Below are 19295 nucleotides of genomic sequence, written 5' to 3'. Positions count from 1 at the left end.
TGCATATAACATAAAATTTACCATCTTAGCCACTTTTTAAGTATGTAACTTTATAGCATTAGGCCCATTCATCATCTTGTGCAACTGTCACCACAATCCATCCACAAATGTTTTCATCTTGCACAAGTAACGCTCTGCACTCAATTAATCACTAACTCCCAATTCTTTTCTTTTCTTTTTTTTGCAGTTTGTGGCCGGGGCTGGGTTTGAACCCACCACCTCTGGCATATGGGGCTGGTGCCCTACTCCTTTGAGCCACAGGCGCTGCCCACTAACTCCCAATTCTATCTCCCAAGTTCCTAGAAGCCACCATTCTACTTACTGTCTCTGGATTTAAATATCCTTTATGACTGGCTTATTTTGTGTTCTCAGAGTTTTAGCCATGCTGTAGCATATGTCAGAATTTCCATCTTATTTTTAGGGATGGACAATATTCCATTGTATTGACAGACCACATTTTGTTTATTCATTTATCTACTGATGGATACTTGGTTGCTTCCATCCTTGGGCTATTTTGTGTAATGCTGCTATGAATATGAATGCACAAGTATCTCTTTAAGACCTTGCTTTCAATTCTTTTGGGGATGGACTCAGAGGTGGAAGTGCTAGATCATGTGGTAATACTTTATTTTGGGGGAGATGGCTATATCGTTTTTCAAAGAAGCTACATTATTTTCCCACTAACAGTGCCCAAGGGTTCCAATTTCTCTACATCCTCATCAATACTTTTTTTTTTTCTGATAACAGCTGTCCTAATGGGTATGAGGTGGTGTCTCATTGTGGTGTTGATTCACATTTCCTTAATGATCAGTGATGTTGAACATCTTTTCACATGTTTGTTGGCCTATCAGTCACTCCTAAGCAGGATTGGCGAACTTTTCCCGTAAAGGGCAGGATAGTAAATATTTTACGTTTTGTAGGCCAGATGGTCTCTGTCATAACCACTCAACTCTGCCACTGTAGGAAGAGGCAGCCATGGACAATTAAATGTTTGGGTGTGCCTGTGTACTGATAAAACTTTATTTACAAAAGTAGGTGGCAAGCAGGATATGACCCAATGTTCATAGTTTGTGTTAAGGAGAGAAGCACTTGGGTTATTAGTGTCTACATTTCACTTCTTCTGTGGGACTGAGATTTCTGAGGGTAAGGGCTCTATCTTAGTCACGGGCTCTATCTTAGTCACCTCTGCATCCCTTTGCACATAGAAGGTACCCAGTTACTATTTTCTGAATTGACTCTTCCCTTCCCCCTACAAAGAATGAATGTTCCCCAGTACCTGCCTCAGGACGCATCTCAAAAGAGTCCTCAGGTGCCAGGCTGCAATATAGGACAGAAGCTAAGAGCCCATTACCCTTTTCTCTCCTTTTCTCCCCTATTCAGATTACTCAACAATATTCTCTGGGCTGAAGGAGCTAATGTGAATAAACCTGGGGCTGAGTGGGTAAGAGGCAGACCTGGCAAAGGGAAGGCTCTAATTTGGGTCCACCATCATCCAAACCTTCCATGGTCAATAACTAGGTAGTGCTGGTGCACAGAGGTGCACATTGGAATGGAAGGTTCTAGTGTCTCTCGGCATAGCTCCTTTCTTTCTCACAGTCCCCATGATCTAAAGAGCCTCAGATTGGAGCCTGTGTCCTGACTGCTCTCTTCCACACTGGTATCTTTACTGCATTAGGCTGCCTGAATCTGCCTGGGTGCTGTGGGTGCACTGGACTGGGGATCAGGAACCAGTGGGCCTGCCAGCCCTGGCTCTGCTAACAGCCTTGCAGCGCCTTTGGTCATGGTTCCTTTCTCTTGGGCTCCCCCAGCTGGCCAACGTGGGAATGGCTTTCTTCTCTGAACAGCCTTCTGGTGGGGGCACTTACCAGGCACAGTCTGGAGCAGGGAGTGAACCAAAAGCCCCTGGCCTTGAGGAGTGAAGCAGTTCACAGAGTTGTATCTGGGCGGCTAAGCCTGTGATCACCACTGAGGGACTGGGCCAGCCACCGCAGGAAGCCAGAACAGAGAGACAGTATGAGGCAGTGCTGGACCAGGTGCCCCAAGGCAGGCGGGCTGCGGAGAATGCTGCTGAGGGAATGGCCACACAGGCTTCACTTGTTGGGGTTGGATGGGGGCAAGAGGAAGGGAGGACAAGGGAAGGCTCATCAGACAGTATTTCAGTTCAGGAGGGGAGAGAACTTTCCACCAGCAAGGGCCGTCTCATACAGCAAGCCAAGAATCTTCAAGGAGCAAGGAAGCCTCAAATTTGTCAGTGGCACCGCTCAGTCCCTGGAGGGCTGTGGTCAGAGGCCTTGATCACTTCTGTCCTGTCTGCCAAGCCTGCCTCTGCGTGGGTCCCAGTGCTTCCCTGTTTTGGAGTTATGGACCCCCTGATGGAACTGCTAGCCACAAGCACCTCCTAATCACCAGGGAGGTGACTATCTGTGTTTCCTGAGCCCTACTCTGTGCTGTGGGGACACTAGTTGGCTCTGCCATCAAGGAGCTCCTGGCAGGGTAAGGGTGGAAAAAAGGACACGCGGGGAAGATCAAGGGCCACAGGTTGGGAATCCAGAGCAGGAGAGCTGGCCATTCTGGACCTGGGGACACACAGGGAGAGGACATGGCAGGCAGCTAGGACAACCTGAGCAGGAGACCATGGCTCAGTTGGCTGGAGCACAGCCAGCGTGAAGCCCAGTAAGAGAAGCTGGAAAGGTGGGCTGAGAGAAAATCAGGATCCACTGACATTTCCAGCAGAGAAGAGACAGCATGCCCTGTGTGTGTGTAGAGGCTACAGCAGACGAGGGACAAGAGAGGAGGCATACATATCAGCTTTGCTGTCCCAGTACACCTGATCTAGGTGCAGATGGGGCCAGGAGCTGAACCAGGTCAGGGAAGGGAAGAAAGAGGAACTGAAGTGAGAGATCACCCCAATGGACATACAGAACTTGGCAATGGACTTTTAGTTCTCCTCAAACTGGGAGGGAACTGCCTTTCCTTGGCCCTGATTCTCCAGTCAGGCTATGGCACAGGGGAGAGGTGCAGGCCTGGATCCGTGCTCCAGGATGTCATTTTAGGGCATTGTGCTGCAAGGCCATCACCTGTCATGAAAGGAAATGGGTGGTGGTGGCCCTCAGGTGTTGGGCCTGGGAGCAGAACAAGTTCAGTCTTGCAGGGGCTGAGGTGACATTCTAGTTGGATTCAGTGACCTGGAGGAAGGCTATCTCACTGTTTTGGAACCATCCTCATGGCTTGTGAACACAGTCCTGGCCACTCCCAGGGTCTTGGTTTCCTAGTGGTTGGACTTTCTCCAAAGGGGTGAAGGATAAAGATAGGTCTGGTTTAGGAATTCAGGGAAATACAGAATGGTGGGGAGGGCATCTGCTGACCAGCTGGTGGCTCAGTGTCTGTGGGTGTGGAGAGTGCCCCCAGCTTCTTCCTCTTAGACCTCTCCCAACACCACTTCACCCTTGAGATTGGTTTCTACCTGGGTCCAGTTTGCTGGCAGCCCCATGTTCCTTCCATAATGTTTTGTACTTTTCCTTTTTGGAACTTGGAGTAGTTTTGGGTTATGTTTTGATCTGTGTGGCCCCACCAGAATGTCCGCCCCAGGCAGGCAGGGGCTGTGTCTGTTTCCGTTACTACTGAGGCTCAGGGCAGGGCCTCACACACATGTATTGACTGAGCAAGTGAACAGAAGAGAGAGCAAAGCTTCCCTGCAGAAGCAGAACGGGAATGGACAATTGGGTGTTTGATGATGAACATCCTTGGCCTGGACATTGGCTAGCTGCTTGTGAGCAAGGCCTGCTAGCCTCACTCATCTGGGCGACAACGTGCTCCCATCAGCTCTGGGAGTGTCTCTGCGGCTTCAGCCCAGTCTAAGCCAGTTCTTCCCATTCTGTGCTTGGTCTCCTCCTTCCTTCCCACTCCCCCTTAGAACCCAGAGGCTTAGCTCATACTCCCTTCCAGTTGCTTCCATGTAAGGCTTCATTTCTGTCCTGCAGCTCTATCATTGCTTGGGGCTTTGCAACTTATCTGGCCTCCCAGGCTCCAGGAGGGCAGTCACATGGCTTTGATCCTCACCCTCCACTGCCCAGGAGCTAAAGGTGCATCCCCCTAAGCTTGGCACCTTCAGCCTGACCAGTCTCCCACCCCAAACTAAGCAGTCACTTCTGTCCTTCACCAAATCTAAGACACACCATTACTTTATGGACTCTAAGAAACACAACATGCTGCTAATTTAACTATGACAAGCCACTGCCTATGAGACTCTGTGTTCTTTAGTCTGAAATGCCAGCCAGGGGTCTGCACCTACTATTTACTCCTCCTTCCAGCCCCAGCTCAACACATCACCTCCCCTACAAAAGCCAGGTCTCTTTTCTGTGAACTCACACCGCTTCATCTTAAGCGTGTGCATCATATCCTGCCTGGCATTACAGGGGCTTGTGAACATGCTCTAACTCTGTTATTCTGAGTTTCTTATTTATGTTTACATCCCCCTGCCCCATCAGCCTAAGACTCAGAGTGCCTGGCATAGGCAACACATTCACCTTATCCCAGATGCCTCCTCATCCATTGAAAAAGGTGGAGAGGAAAACAGAAGTCATTCATATTGCAAATAATTCAATTAATCAGGTTCAGCAAGCAAAATATCACCAGAAAAATAAAAAAAAAAGGAATGTATAGTATATGTGCTATGCTCTTTAGAAATCGGCCTGAAGGATTCTGTAAGTGTGAACTACAGGAAAGTCACCCTTTCTGCTCATCTCCTGGAGTTTCTGTCAACCAGCTTGATTTCTGTGCCACTGGGCTGGATCACCACTTTCCCACTAAGAACAATAGAACTCTGTTGATAAAGAGAAATGTTTTATGGAAAAGCAATACAGGTCACCAACAGTTCCTGAAAAAGAACTTGGAAGTCTAAGGCGCCAAATAACCCACAGTCTTTTTTTATCCCCAGGGATTGGAGGGATCACAGTCATTTAAGCTTCAACTTTCTCTGGGGGCAGGGTTATTGGCTGGGGAACGTGGTGACAGTGCCCAGGGCTTCACCTGGCCTTCCGCAGGTGGTGAAAGCTCTTCACAGTCCTCTCCACAGCTTCATCCATGGAGACCAGTGGACGGTAGCCCATGGCCTTTTTGGCTCTCTCGCAGCTGTAGTAGTGGAATGTCCCAGCTAGCGCAACCCGAATTGGAGTGAAGGTGGGCTGGATCTGGATGAGCGGACTCAGCACTGCCACCAGCAGGGACAGCAGGAAGGCCAGGTAGTAGGCCAGCCAGTAGGGGATGTGGTACTTGGGGGCCTCATAGTTGAGGCCTGTCAGGATGCGGGACAGGAATGTCCAGAAACGGATGGGCTCATCATTGGTGATGTGAAAAGCCTGGTGAGAGAACAAGAAGTTAGGGGCACTGCCACAGGCTGCACTTGGGACTTAGACTTCAGCCACAAGCCACGGGCTTAGCCCAGAAATAATACTTGGGGAAACTACGAGCCACTCCGAGTCTGCCTGCCTGTGTCTTTTTTTTTTTGAGACAGTCTCAATGTGTCACCCTGGGTAGAATGCCGTGGTATCACAGCTCACAGCAACCTCCGATTCTTGGGCTTAAGTGATTCTCTTGCCTCAGCCTCCCAAGTAGCTGGGACTACAGGTGCCCACCATAACACCTGGCTATTTTCTTGTTGTAGTCATCATTGTTTGGCAGGTCCAGGCTGGGTTCAAACCCACCAGCTCCGGTGTATGTGGCTGGTGCCCTTAGCCACTGAGCTACAAGTGCTGAGCCTGCCCTAGTTTTTTGCAAGGAAGCTCAAAAGTGAGACATCCAAGAAGCTAGCGCACACTGCCCCCCACGTGCTCACTTCTGTAGCATATTACATGTTCCACCCTCATTTCTGCCAGTGAGCAGAGGGAAGGTGATGAGAGTTTTATCTGTGGGCCAGGATTTTAGGTGAGGCTTAGACTGCACTCAGGAAGGAACTTTTATTAATTTAATCATTGTTAGTCATGGTAAAAGCCATCTTCTTATCTTACGGTGCAATGAATGGGTCATATAACATTTCTCCAATGTGATGTATTTGTCCTAAATCAAGCTGTTCCCACCCCATTCCCAACCACTCTGAAAAGGATGAGTAGGAAATAGCAGAAGTTCAGGAGAATAAGAGAGGACCAAGGAACAAGGGGGGTTCTAAACCCAGGGGTGAGAAATGAAAAGCATGGGGCTTAGGAGGTGGAGGAAAGAGTGAGGGGGACCCACATGTCTACCCCACTGCAGAGACAGCCACCATCCCAGCCCCACTCTGTCTATCAGGTGCCAAATGCCAGGAGATTCAGATCCACTGCAGCTCTGGAGGGAGAGGAAGGATGGGGAAATGGAGAACTGAAGAGCACAGAGGAGAGCAGGGGAGGGGGGAACCCCACTGCAAGTAGTCACAGTGACAGGTGGGATGCCAGGGAGAGCCATGTCCTGAATCTGTTCAATCCCAGCTCACTGGCCTCAGGTTTTATCTACCCCAAGTGATGTGACACTACAGAGACACTATACTCCCTATCAGAGGGGCCCAATCTTGGTACAAGGGGGTCCTAAAGTGGGTCCTCCATGATTCAGGAGCACAGGGGCAACTTGTAGCAAATCCACAGGAGGGAAAAGAAACCTGAAGGGAGGCAAACGTGCAGAGGCAGGATGTGGTGGAGCAGTGGGCACCTTACCTTCCCACCCAGCGCTGTGTTGCCGGACAGGTGCTCTGCAGCCAGGATATGTCCATGGACCACATTCTCCACAAAAGTGAAGTCCACCAAGTTCTCTCCATTTCTGCAGGTGCATAGGGAAGAATTCAATTTGTGCTGGGGGCACTTAGCTGCAAGCCCAGTGGAGAACTCACACGTGGGCCCAGGCCACTCCCGAGTCTCAGCATTTGAGACTGCTAACTGCAGAATGGCTGCCACCCCCCCATACTCGTTGAACATGTGCACTGGGCCAGGACTTCTGGCACACCTGGGGGTAAGGGAATATTTAAGGGCCAGCCACAGCCAGTGAATGTAAAGCTTGGTGCCCTGCGCAGACCATCTTAGTGTGGCCAGCACTGGTGCTGTTCGCTCTGGCACTGATGTGGGCAGCAGCGATTCAATCCTTCCCAGGATACACTGGGTTGATGCCTTTCTCTGGCTTCACATTTTCTCAACCAGTCTCTCTGCAGTCTCTCAAGTGATAAATCAGGGTGACAATGAGGCTGAGTAAGAAACAGGACAGTAAGGTGCAGGGCTAAGAGACAGAAAGAAAGGGAGAAGAAAGAAGTAAGAAATAAAGGAAGAAGGCATATCTGGGAGACAGCCACACTCTATTGTCCTCAGGAGAGGTCCCTCCACCTGTGCTTTCCTCAAGGAGGACTGTGATGCTGCCACCACCCATTTTCCTCAGTTTCCTCAAACAGGGATGTAAATATTCTCCCAGCCTATCTGAGAGACTGTACTGAGCTGAATGGTGTCCTCCCAAAACTCATGTTTCCCTAGAACTTGTGCACTTGACCTCATTCAGAGATAGGGTCTCTGCAGGGGTAGTTAAGCTGAGGTCATACTGGGATAAGGTGGGCTTTAATCCTATGACTGATGTCCTTGTAAGAAGAGGGGATTCTGGGCACAGAAATCAAGGAAGAGAGCCATGTGAAAATGGAGGCAGAGATGAAGTGACGTATCTACATGCCAGGAATGCCAAAGTTGCCAGCAAACTCCAGAAGCTAGAACTGAGGCCCAGAACAGAATCTCCCTTGTTGTCTCCAGAAGGAATTAACCCTGTCAACAGTTTTATTTTGGACTTCTGGACTCCAGAAATGTGAGAAAATCAATTTCTATTGCTTTAAGTTTACACTAGTTGCTGACAATTTGTTATGGCAGCTGTAGGAAATGAATACAGACGATAGTAAAGACAGTCACTGCTGGGGTCTGAGTGTTTGTCCCTGAACATTCATATGTTGAAACATAATCACCAGTTCAACAGCATTAAGATGTGGGGGTCTCTGGGAGGTGATTAGGTCATGGGGACTCTGCCCTCATGAACAGGATTAAAGCCCTAATAAATGAGGCCCAAGGGCTGTCTGCCCTTCCACCACATTAGGACACATAGCAGGTGCCACGTATGAGGAATGGGCCCTCACCAGATACCCAAAGTGCTAACGCCATGGCCTTGGACGTCCTAGCCTCCAGAACTGTGAGCAACATATTTCTGGGGTTTATAAGGTACCCAGTGTCACATCTTTTGTTACAGCAGCACAAATGGAGTGAGACTGTCACATCTGCTTGGCCACTGACTATGTGTGGATGAGGGAGGACTAAAGAAGAGCCACTGTGGGTGACTTACCCAATTATAAACTTCATCTTGCCATTCCTGGCTGCTTCAATGAGGATGGGGACCAACTGGGGGTCCCTTGGGCCAAAAATGCCATGAGGGCGGATGGCTGTGGTTAAGAAATTCTTTTCAGGATCATTGGCATCCAGGACTACCTGGTGGAAAGAAGGAAGTTGTTGGCTTGAGCCAAGACAGTGCTCACTGGGTGAGTAGCACCTGCCATCAGGGACAAAAAGACGACACACCCTGCTGGTGCACACGCCACCCACCAACCAGTGGTCTGCCTTGAGCTGACAACCCACACGAGTAACAGGTATAATTCTGGGCTACCTCTGTATCTCCCCCAATCTGAAAACGCAGGAGGGGCAGCTGGGGAAAACCAGTAAGATCAAGTAGAAAGGCCTTGGTTAGGGTCCAAAGGTTAAAATGCACACATGCAGCCCAGAGGCATGCTTTGGCAGCAGTGTGCAGAAGGGATCACAGGGGGTCTGGTTACTGAGGCAGTTGTGAGCCTGCAGTGAGCTGTTGCCACCAAGGGCCGCCTGCCTTAAGCTATGTGTGCTGGCTGCACACTCCTACCAGGCCTTGGCCACCCCTTGAAAGGACTTGGACCAACTCCAGTGGACTGTGAAGAAGGTCTGAGAATGGAAAGGGTCAGAAGCCCACACCCTGGGAGAGAGAGGGCAGCAGCTGGGCAGCGAAGGAGGCGAGCTGACACATGCACAGGGCTCAGGGCAAGTGCTTCAGAAGCACCAGTCATATTCCTGTTAGGACTGTCAGAAAGAAATCAAAGATGTCTTCTGTGTGGCTTGCCAGACAAGCTAGAACTCAAGAGCCTAAAAACAGGTTTTGCCTCAAAAGTAGGAAAACAAAGCATTTGTTATACCTTTGGTAAAAAGGCAGACCATAAAGGTGCCCACCCTTATGGGGCTGCATGCCAACTCTGTGAGATGAGCTGGGCCAGTGTTTTGGAGAGATAAGGAGAGTTACTGTGGCATCATGTCATTGAGTGGCTCCTTCAACAGATTCCTGGAGCTGCCCCTCCTCTGGTCCCCGTGGCAATGGAGGAAATGAATAAATAAGCCCGCACATGACCTCTCCCAAAACTCATCTCTATTATTTTTTATTTATTTATTTTTTTTTGTAGAGACAGAGTCTCACTTTATGGCCCTTGGTAGAGTGCCGTGGCCTCACACAGCTCACAGCAACCTCCAACTCCTGGGCTTAAGCGATTCCCTTGCCTCAGCCTCCCGAGTAGCTGGGACTACAGGTGCCTGCCACAACGCCCGACTATTTTTTTTTTTTTTTTTTTTTGCAGTTTGGGGCCGGGTTTGAACCCGTCACCCTCGGTATATGGGGCCGGCGCCCTACCAACTGAGCCACAGGCGCCGCCCTCATCTCTATTATTGAAAGGAAGAAAGTTAAAAAAAAAAAAAAGAAAGAAAGGAAGAAAGTTGGACATTACATCTAGTTTCTTATCAGTAAAGTGGTTTTAAAACCAACAGTGGGTGCTGCCCTTGGCTGACTTACAACCAGAGTCATTTGCAAGCTTTGCTTATTTCCACTTGGGTACTCAAAAGTCAATGGAAGCAAGACACTGATGGCTGGGGCCAAGGCTGTCATCGGCAGCTCCTGAGTCTAGGTGGGCTCAGTCCTGGTGCCACTGTTGGCACCTTGGGTTAGACTATACAGGGTGTCTGTGGTGACTGAACTTCTTGTAGGGCCCAGTGGAAGCTTTAGTGCTCCTTGGACCAAGTCTGAGCAGGTGGGGCTCCAAGTAGCAGCACGGCATAGCCTGGAGACAGGACGGCGGCTTGCCAAAGGCCAGGCCTCTGCCCCTATGTCTCATTCTGCTGGGACTTTCTGAGCTGAAGTAACAGCAGACAGTGGAGAGGCAGCTGTAGGCAGCACAGGGGACTCGTGCCAGTCTGGTGCTCAGCTGCAGGTCAGTAAGTACTGCTTTTGGAAGCAAACCTCAGTGAGCACAGTAGACTGGAAACACTGGGAGAGGTAAGGTCATAGCTACCCAGCTACAACAAGTTGTCTGGGGCTGGGGACCTCTGGCCTACAGCCTGGAATGGCTGCAGGGTAACAGCCTCCACCAGGAGCTGGCAGCTGTCACCCCATAGGCCCACAGCCCAAAGGTGCAGAGGCTGTGTTACTCGACTCACGAAAACCAGGCACCGCTTGATGCCACTGCTTTGCCAAATGGGAAAGTACTTTTCCTTAAAATAAAGCAAGATCCTTCCATTATTTATTTATTTTTTTTTTAAAGGAGAGGTTAAGGGAGTCATTAGGAAGGTTAGCCTAAGGTCAGATCAAGGGAGGGTGGTGGGATCACACCTATGGTGCATAATGCAAGGGTACATGTCGGATCAATTAGTATAGAGTATAATGTCTTAACATAATAACTAAGTAAACGAGATGAGGTATATATTAACCAGTGTGATGTAAGCATTCCTAATTCTATATGAAATCAGCACATTGTACCCCATAAATGCATTAATGTATACATGATCCATGTGTTTATGATTTAATAAAAAAAAAAATTCCCATAGCAGGCAAGGAAGCTGGTGTGGCAGAAGGTGCGGGTTCTGGAGAAAGACTGCCCAGGTTCAGGAAGGTTCTGAATCTACGTACAATGTCCTCATCTATAATGTGGTGACAGTGGGACTGTTTTGTTTTTTTTTTTTTTTTGCAATTTTTGGCCAGGGCCAGGTTTGAAACTGCCACCTCTGGCATATGGGGCCAGCGCCCTACTCCTTTGAGCCACAGATGCCGCCCTTTTTTTTTTTCAGTGGGACTGTTGTTAAGTTAAAACATGAAAAATGCTCCTGGAAAATACTCAGAATGGTGTCTGCTCACAATAAGCTATTCTGATATCATTTTTAAAATTTAATTTCCCCCATAAATTTTACTACACAAATTAGTCATTTAGGCCTCAGAATACTAACTTTATAAATTCATACATATTTTTTTGAATAATCTAAGCCCTTCAGATAGCATTCATTCAACTGATTCTAAGTACATACTCTCTCCTGTAAGATCTTAGTCTCCGTGTAGTAGTCAATGGGCTTCGCGGCATAGGGAAGGTCTTCAGTTCCATTCTTGATGTCAACACCCTCAAAGACGACACTGGCACTGCTGGTTAAGATCAGTTTCTGGCAAAGGAAGATTTAAGAAAATATGAGTCAGACATTACTGCCATTGGAACAGGCTGATGATCACATCTGAGGAACTGTACAAATGACTTGCTGCAATGCCTTTGCTTTTCATGCCTTGTTATAATAATCCAAAGATGACCATTTTTTGCAGCTATGTGGATTCTAGACACATTATGCTATTACATTCTAAAACAGTAGCTCTCACAGTTTTTCTATCCTATCACACCTTAGAGATTTCATTATTCATGGTATTTAACCTCAAGAGTGATTCTCCAAGGGGGAAGGACAGCCCACAAACTTCCTGGCAGTGTCTGGCCTGCAGCCCTCATGCTAGATACGGATTATTTGAGGACTGTTCTGCCCATCTGTCATGTTGTCTATTATGAGAAGTATGCAATGCATTTTTTTTTTTTTTTTTTGCTCGTCAGCTTTCATTAGTGTTTGTGTAGTTAGTGTGTGGCCCAAAACAACTCTTCTTCTAATGAGTGGCAGAAAAGAAAAAAGTTTGGACACCCCTAGGGGATGTCAGTTTGAAAAAGATCCCTGGTTATTCTGACACTGACCTTGTACATGTACACAACTGCTTAAGAAATGCTATTCTTAAAGGAAGATACTCTCTCCTGAGGGTTCCAGAGTCTAGACTTCCGGTTAAGGGCAGCTCATCTGACACTGGACACTACTGGCTTGAATCATATCTTTATCACTTTTATTCAATATCATACTGGAAGTCCTAGCCAGGGTAGTAGGATAACACAAACAAAAATTTATAATGATTTGAAAAGAAACCAAAACACCATCACTTGCAGATGACAAAGATATCTACACAGAAAATGAGGGTGAATATATAGAAAATATTAGAGCAGCAAAGTTGAATTAAAAATCAATATACAAAAATTAACTGTATTCTTATACATTAGCAATAATTTAAAATATAAAAGTTATTCAGAAACAAAAATGAAGAACATAGGAATAAATTTAATAAGAGGATGTATACTATCTTTGTGCAGTAAAGTATAAAACTATCGAAAGACATTAAAGAGAGAGATAATAGAAAGACAGCCCATATTTGTGGAAAGGAAAGCTCAGTATTGGAAAGATGTCAGTTTTCTCCTACAAGTTCAATGCAATTACAATAACAGTCTTATCAAGCTTTCTCAAAGAACTTGATAAGCTGATTCTAAAACATACGTGGAGAACTTGTCCTATGGGATATTGAGACTTATCCTAAGCCCATTTTAACCAGGGCAGAGCTTCCTGCCAAGGACACAGACAAAGAGGCTAATAAACCAGAGGAGAGAGCCTGGGGACAGACCTATGGAGGATATAAACACCCATGACAACCAACACATGCTGTGGGTGGCACGGAACAGTGGAGAAAGGATGGATTAGGCAATAAATGGTGCTGAACTGGTTATCTCTATGGAAAACAATTAGATCTCTACTTCACACCATACACAAACATTAAATTCCTGGTGGATCAAAGACTTAAAAGTGGAAAATAACACTGTAAACCTTTGGAAAAAAATACTTTAACTGATCTTTTGATGTCAGTGTTGGAAAACGCTCTTTAAATACAAAATAGGAATCATTTCCTGCCCTGTTACCCACTAAACTATTCTGCCCTGAAGGGAATGAACTAGAGCCACATATACCAAGATGGATAAAGTTCCAAAATACAAGACTGGGGAAAAGCAAGTTACAAGACAGTGTGTTCAATAAGCTACCATTTTTATACCCTACTTCTGGGTATATCCGCTAGAGAACTGAGAGCAGGGACTGGAACAGATATTTGTACGCCATGTTCACAGCAGCATAACTCACTACAGCCCAAAGGTCAAAATACCACAAATGCCCATTGATATATATGTGCAGGGATAAACAAAATGTGGTCCACGCACACATGGAGAGGAAAGGAAGGAAATTCTGACACACATTATGACAGCAGTTCTCAACCTGCGGGTCGTGACCCACAGGAACTGTATTAAAGGGAGGCGGCATTAGGAAGGTTGAGAACCACTGCGTTACAACATTGATGAACCCTGAAACGTTACGCTCAGTGAAGTAAGGCAGACACGGAAGGACAAATGCTATAGGACTCCACTGACTTGAGGGCCTCAAGTAGGCAAATTCCCACATGCCTAACATAAGAGTGGGGGTGCCTGGGGCTGGGGAGCAGAGTTTATGTTTAATGGGGATGGAGTTTCAGTTTGGACAAAACAAAGTTTTGGAGATGGTTGGTGGTGACGGCTGCACCACACCGTGAATGTGCTTAATGCCATTGAACTGTACATTTAAAAATGCTTAGGATGGCAAATTTTATGTGATGTATATTTTATCACAATAAAAAAAATTATCAGCAAATGTCTACATTTTGTAGCTCCTTAATCAAAGATCGAGAAATAGCCTTAGAGGCTGCAGGTGTTTTTTTTTTTTTTATATATATACAGTTGGAGTGTTACAACTCAAACCAGCCTTGGCAAGCAGAACTTCATGACACCCGGTGACTTCTAGAGCTTCATTTCTAAGATCCTCACAACCCTTTAAGAAGCAACCTTGGCTAGACCCAGGAGGATTACAAGAAGCACTTACTCTAGGTTTCCTCTTACCTGAACCCCAGCCTCTCTGCAAGTTTCAATGACATTCTTGGTGCCAAGGTAATTCACTTTATAAAAGAGGTCCTTGTTGTTACTGGATGGCGAGGGTGATGCACAGTGGAAAACTGTGCTTACACCTTTCAGAGCTGGGTACAGATCCTGGAAAAGAAAATAGAGACAAAATAATCTCTCTTGTTCTGGATGGGTCAGCTACCTCCTCACATTTTCACTCTGTAATCTGGCCTTGTATAATTCTATAATCAACATGGAAGCATGTTTTTATAAAGGAAGATTCAACAATACCACATATATTAATAGAAGTCTACCAGATAGAAACTGAACTGGCTCTTTCATCAGTCCCTTCCCCACTAACTAGTCCCCAATAAAAAGGGGTCTGGGGCATAAGAAGCCTGTGGGATCCAGACAGAGGCAATACCCCTCTGGGTGTTCAGGGCACCTAGGGAAGGTGAGCTCATAGACAAATTATAAATCATATGAAAATGTCCCACGCCATTAAAGACAGTGTAAATAGCCAATATACTAGTGGATTCCTTCCTATGAAACTGAACATGATATAGCAACCTGAAAGGGATCTTAAAATAGGTCTGTCTAGTATACTGCTAAAAGGAACTAGAGTTCCTGAAAGAAATGGCTGATTGTAGCTCTGAGGCACAAAATACAAAGGATGAACCAGGAATACCGTGTGGTACTAGAAGTCAGGAAGCTAGCCAAGACTACTGAGGTCACATTAAAAGGACTCAAGGGGAACCTGAAGAAGCTCCCATTGGCCAAAGAAGGACAAGACATATTGATTACCAGTGAGAACACATTGTTTTTTTCAAAACTGGTAAATAAAGGGAAAGAATCAACCATTTAATTTGCATAAGGTACAAAGATTTGAGGCACTAAATGAAGAGGAAATGATATCATGTCACCATTTTGCCAAAGCTTAAGTAAATAGAATATGATGGTGGTCACCAAAAGAAAGACAATGATGACTTATGTGCTTAGATTCACTAATTAATATTCTGCTACAATGTCCTCTGTCTACATACACAAAGACACATCTTTTTTTTTTTTTTTTTTTGAGACAGAGTCTTACTTTGTCGCCTTGGGTAGAGTGCTGTGGTGTCATAGCTCATAGCAACCTCAAACTCTTGGGCTCAAGCGATTCTCTTGCCTCAGCCTCCCAAATGGGTGCCGGCCACAACACTCGGCTATTTTTAGAGGCAGGGTCTTGCTCTAGCTCAGGTTGGTCTCCAACATGTGAGCTCAGGCGATCCACGTACCTCAGCCTCCCAGAGTGCTAGGATTACAGGTGTGAGCCACCGCGTCTGGCCCAAAGACATTTTTTTCTGGAAGTATCTGAGAGTAAGTTGCAGATATCATGCCTCTAAACTCTTAACCACACATCCCTAAATAACCACAAAACAATGATCACACTGAAAAAATTTAACAGGTATAACACTCTTATCTACTAATTAGCCTATATTCAAATGCCCCCAATTGTCCCAACATCTTTTTTAGCCATTTTTGTTGTTGGGTTCCAAGACATAATCATGGATCACACATAGTATTTAGTGCTCAAGTCTTCTAGCTCTTCTAATCTGGAACAATTCCCCATTTCTTCTTTTTCGTCTTTTGTAACACTGCCACGTTTTTCAAGGTTTCAGATCAGTTGTTTATCCTTCACTTGGATTAGTCTGTTTCCTCACTATTAGATTCAGACTTAATGGTTTTGGCAAGGATATGCTCTGGGGATTAGAAGGTGTCCTTCTCAAGACATTACCCCAGGAGCTGCATGTTTTTGCCACTGTTGGTGTTGTTAAGTTGGATCACTTGGCTACCAGGTAATGGCTGCCAGATTCTAGCTATCAAATAAGAGGTACCTTTTTCCCAGTGGAATTAATAAGTAATCTGGAGGGTGATAATTCTACAGATTAATTTCAGCATTTATTGATGGTCCCTACCAGGAACACTAAATATATTGGTTTCAAAATGGTGACATTCTAATTATAGCATGCCTTTACATTTATTAGCTGGCATTCCTCTGTGAAATAGAGCTGCTTCTTCCTCTGACTCCATTTTTTTTTTTTTAGTATTTTTTATGGACCCATGTTGTCTTTTATTTGATGCATTACATCAAATTTTATCCTTTTTGAGGCTCAAAATGTCCTAAATTTGACCAGTGGAGTCTCTTCAAGTTGGCTCCTGTCTCCTTTTGACATGTCCTCATTAATTTTGTCCTAAGAAAATGTTTCAGGCTTATTTTGTACTACCCTTTCTCCAGAGTCCTAGAATAGGCTATTTTCCTAAGGAGCCCTAGTTCCTTTTTATGGGAGGTGGTCTACAGAAGGCAAAATCTGGGTATCAGGTATGCTTATTATTCTTGGGGTACCAGCCCATGATGCCCCAGGGAGAAAACTGAACCAAATGCAGATTAAGTCTTTAGTCCAACAGAAACATTATACAAGCCACAAATATGACTACTTTAAATTTTATAGTAACTACATTATAAAGTAAAAATAAATAGGTAAAATTAATATATTTTATTTACTACTGTATATCTAAGATATTGTGCCATTTCAACATGTAAATATAAAGACTTTTTTTTGAGACACAGTCTCACTCTGTCACCCTTGGTAGAGTGCTGTGGCATCATAGCTCACAGCAACCTCAAAATCTTGGTTTCAAGCGATCTTCCGGCCTCAGCCTCTGGAGTAGCTGGGACAACAGGTGCCCACCACAATGCCCAGCTACTTTTTCTATTTTAATAGAGAAGGGGTCTTGCTCTTTCACAGGCTGGTCTCGAACTCCTGAGCTCAAGCAATCTATCTGCCTTGGCCTCTCAGTGTGCTGGGATTATAGGTGTGAGCCACCTTGCCTGGCCAATATAAAATTATTATTATTATTTTTTATTGTTAAATCATAGCTGTGTACATTAGTGCAATCAAGGGGTACAATGTGCTCGTTTCATATACAATCTGATATATTCTCATCAAAATGTTCAACGTAGCCTTCATGGCATTTTCTTAGTTAGGTCAATATAAAATTATTAATGAGATATTTACATGCCTTTTGTTCTGCACTCAGTCTTTAAAATCTGGTGTGGATTTTACACTTTCAGTGCCTGTCACTTCAGAATTGTCATACTTTAAGTGCTCAGTAGCAACATGGGGCTAACGGCCATCTTATTGGACAGTAGTCTCAGATCTAGTAGGAAATACTGGATAACAGAATGGCAAAATCCAGACCATGGAAAATACTATAGGGTTATAAACATTGTTTCTACTAAACATTGGTTATTTAACAATTAGACACAAGTTTAAAAAGATAAAGGGAATCATACATTAAAAGATCCTTAAACATTTCAACAACATGCATAGTCCTGATCTTGCCTAGTTCCTTATTTAGAAAAACAAAAATATTTCTGAAACCTTCAAGGGTATTTCAACACTGCCTGGATTTTTCAGGAACCACTGTCAGTATTTTTTAGATGTAATCCTGGAATTGTGTGTGTGTGTGTTTTAAAGGATCCTTATCTTTTAGAGAAAAATACTGAGAAATTTACAGATGAAATGATAGGATGTACAGGACTGGCTTCACAGGATACAGATAAAGCACAATGGACCATGAATGAATCTAAAACAGAGGAAAGCTCATAGCACCAAGAGAGAAAGAGAAGGAACCCATAGAAGAGAGGCTAAAAGACACGACGAATATAATGAAAGATGACCATATGTCTAGTGAGGCTTCCAGAAAGAAAGTAAAGTGCGAATGGGGTAGAGTCAATATTTGAAGAATTTTCCAGATTACAAAGGTCTACTAGGTGTTGAGTAGGATTTAAAACCAAAACTACAACTTGGGTATAGCTGTGTTGGATACAAAACATAAAGGCTAGAAAAAGAAAATCCTAAATGCCATGAAAGGAAAAGCCAGATGGCCTACAAAGGATAACAATCTGACTGAGAGTAGACTTCCTCTTGGCAACAAAAGATGCCACAAGACAGTGGAGCAATTTAAAAAGTGTTATCACTACATATTGTATATAGGAATATATAACTACTGACGATGGAAATGCCACATCATATCTATCTTTCCCTCCATAAAGTTCTGAGACTTTATGTTCCTTCACTGTCACTGTTGCTTTCTCTCTCTCACCCTCTATCAAATTTGTCTGATGAACCCCAACCCTGGTTAAATGCAACTCACCCCCTCCGTGCCTGCACCCGAGCTGCTGAGTGTGGCTGGAGGACAGCACATCACCCTGCAGGGCTCCTTCTAAATTTCTGCTCAAGGAGAGCAGCGACTCATACACGAGCAATGACAGCATGGCAGCTGGGGGAGCATTCTTGAGAGAACTTAGCTTGCTAAGCATTCTTGTCTCCTTTGAGGGGACACAGCAGTGACCAAAAGAGACAAAAATTCCTGCTTTCATGAGCTTATGTGCTGTGGTGGAGAGGAGGACAAATATGCAAATAAACAAGTAAATCCAGAGCACATCAGTACTGCCAAGGGTCATGCAGGGACATAAAGCACAGTAAGAGAGAGTGGGAGGGGTTTGTTGCTTAGCATAGTATGGCCATAGATTTATAGGTTAGGGAGCAAGGTCTGCGGTTCTTGAACAAAGTTCTTGGCAGAAAGGGCAAGTACAAAGGTCCTGAGGCAGAAACTTGGTGGCCAGTGGAGCAAAGCAATGAAGGGACTGTGGGATGGAATGAGGCCAGAGAGGTCATGGAGACAGACCATGCAGGGCTTCATGGGTGATTATACAGGCCTTCTGTGGTCTGCTGTACACAGGATGGGACACGGAGGGGGCTTTTGTACAATGAGCCGTGTGATCTGACCTATGCACCAGAAGGGTCCCTCTGACATCCAAGTGAGAGGTGTTTCTGGCTCAGACCTGAGCAGGAGTAATGGCAGGAGTGAGAAGTTGCTGGATTGTGGAGTCAACAAGATTTGCTGAAGAATGGGACAGAGTAGGCTATTTATGGAGATGGAGAAGACTTTAGCAGGAGGAGGAGGAGGGAGAAGGGCTTACAGTAGGAAGCCAGGAATTCCATTTGGGATGTGGCAAGCTTGAAATGTCTGCAAATATCTGCACAGGAATGTCCAGCAGGAGCTGGACATATATAAGGCCAAGGAGCTATGGATTGGAGATATGGAGCTGGGAGACAGTAACTCATCCATGAGATGCTTGAGGCCCATGGCCATGAAAAAGGTA

General features: G+C 45.3%; 1 protein-coding gene across 2 annotated transcripts in view; it reads right to left on the bottom strand.

Annotated features, from left to right (window-relative positions):
* Positions 1 to 4938: 4938 nt before the first annotated feature.
* The window catches only part of NSDHL (NAD(P) dependent steroid dehydrogenase-like), a 29056-nt gene continuing 14699 nt past the window's right edge, over positions 4939 to 19295 (bottom strand). For both annotated transcript variants that reach the window (XM_053579829.1, XM_053579830.1), the window contains 5 exons: positions 14084 to 14230; positions 11346 to 11474; positions 8326 to 8468; positions 6681 to 6783; positions 4939 to 5357 (listed from right to left, as the gene is read on the bottom strand). In XM_053579829.1, the coding sequence (XP_053435804.1) occupies positions 5025 to 5357; positions 6681 to 6783; positions 8326 to 8468; positions 11346 to 11474; positions 14084 to 14230 (855 nt within the window). In that variant the 3' untranslated portion in view covers positions 4939 to 5024. The remainder of the gene's footprint in view (positions 5358 to 6680; positions 6784 to 8325; positions 8469 to 11345; positions 11475 to 14083; positions 14231 to 19295) is intronic.

This window comes from Nycticebus coucang, chromosome X, assembly GCF_027406575.1.
Source record: "Nycticebus coucang isolate mNycCou1 chromosome X, mNycCou1.pri, whole genome shotgun sequence".
NCBI lineage: Eukaryota > Metazoa > Chordata > Mammalia > Primates > Lorisidae > Nycticebus > Nycticebus coucang.
This window is presented reverse-complemented; position numbering and strand designations above follow the sequence as displayed.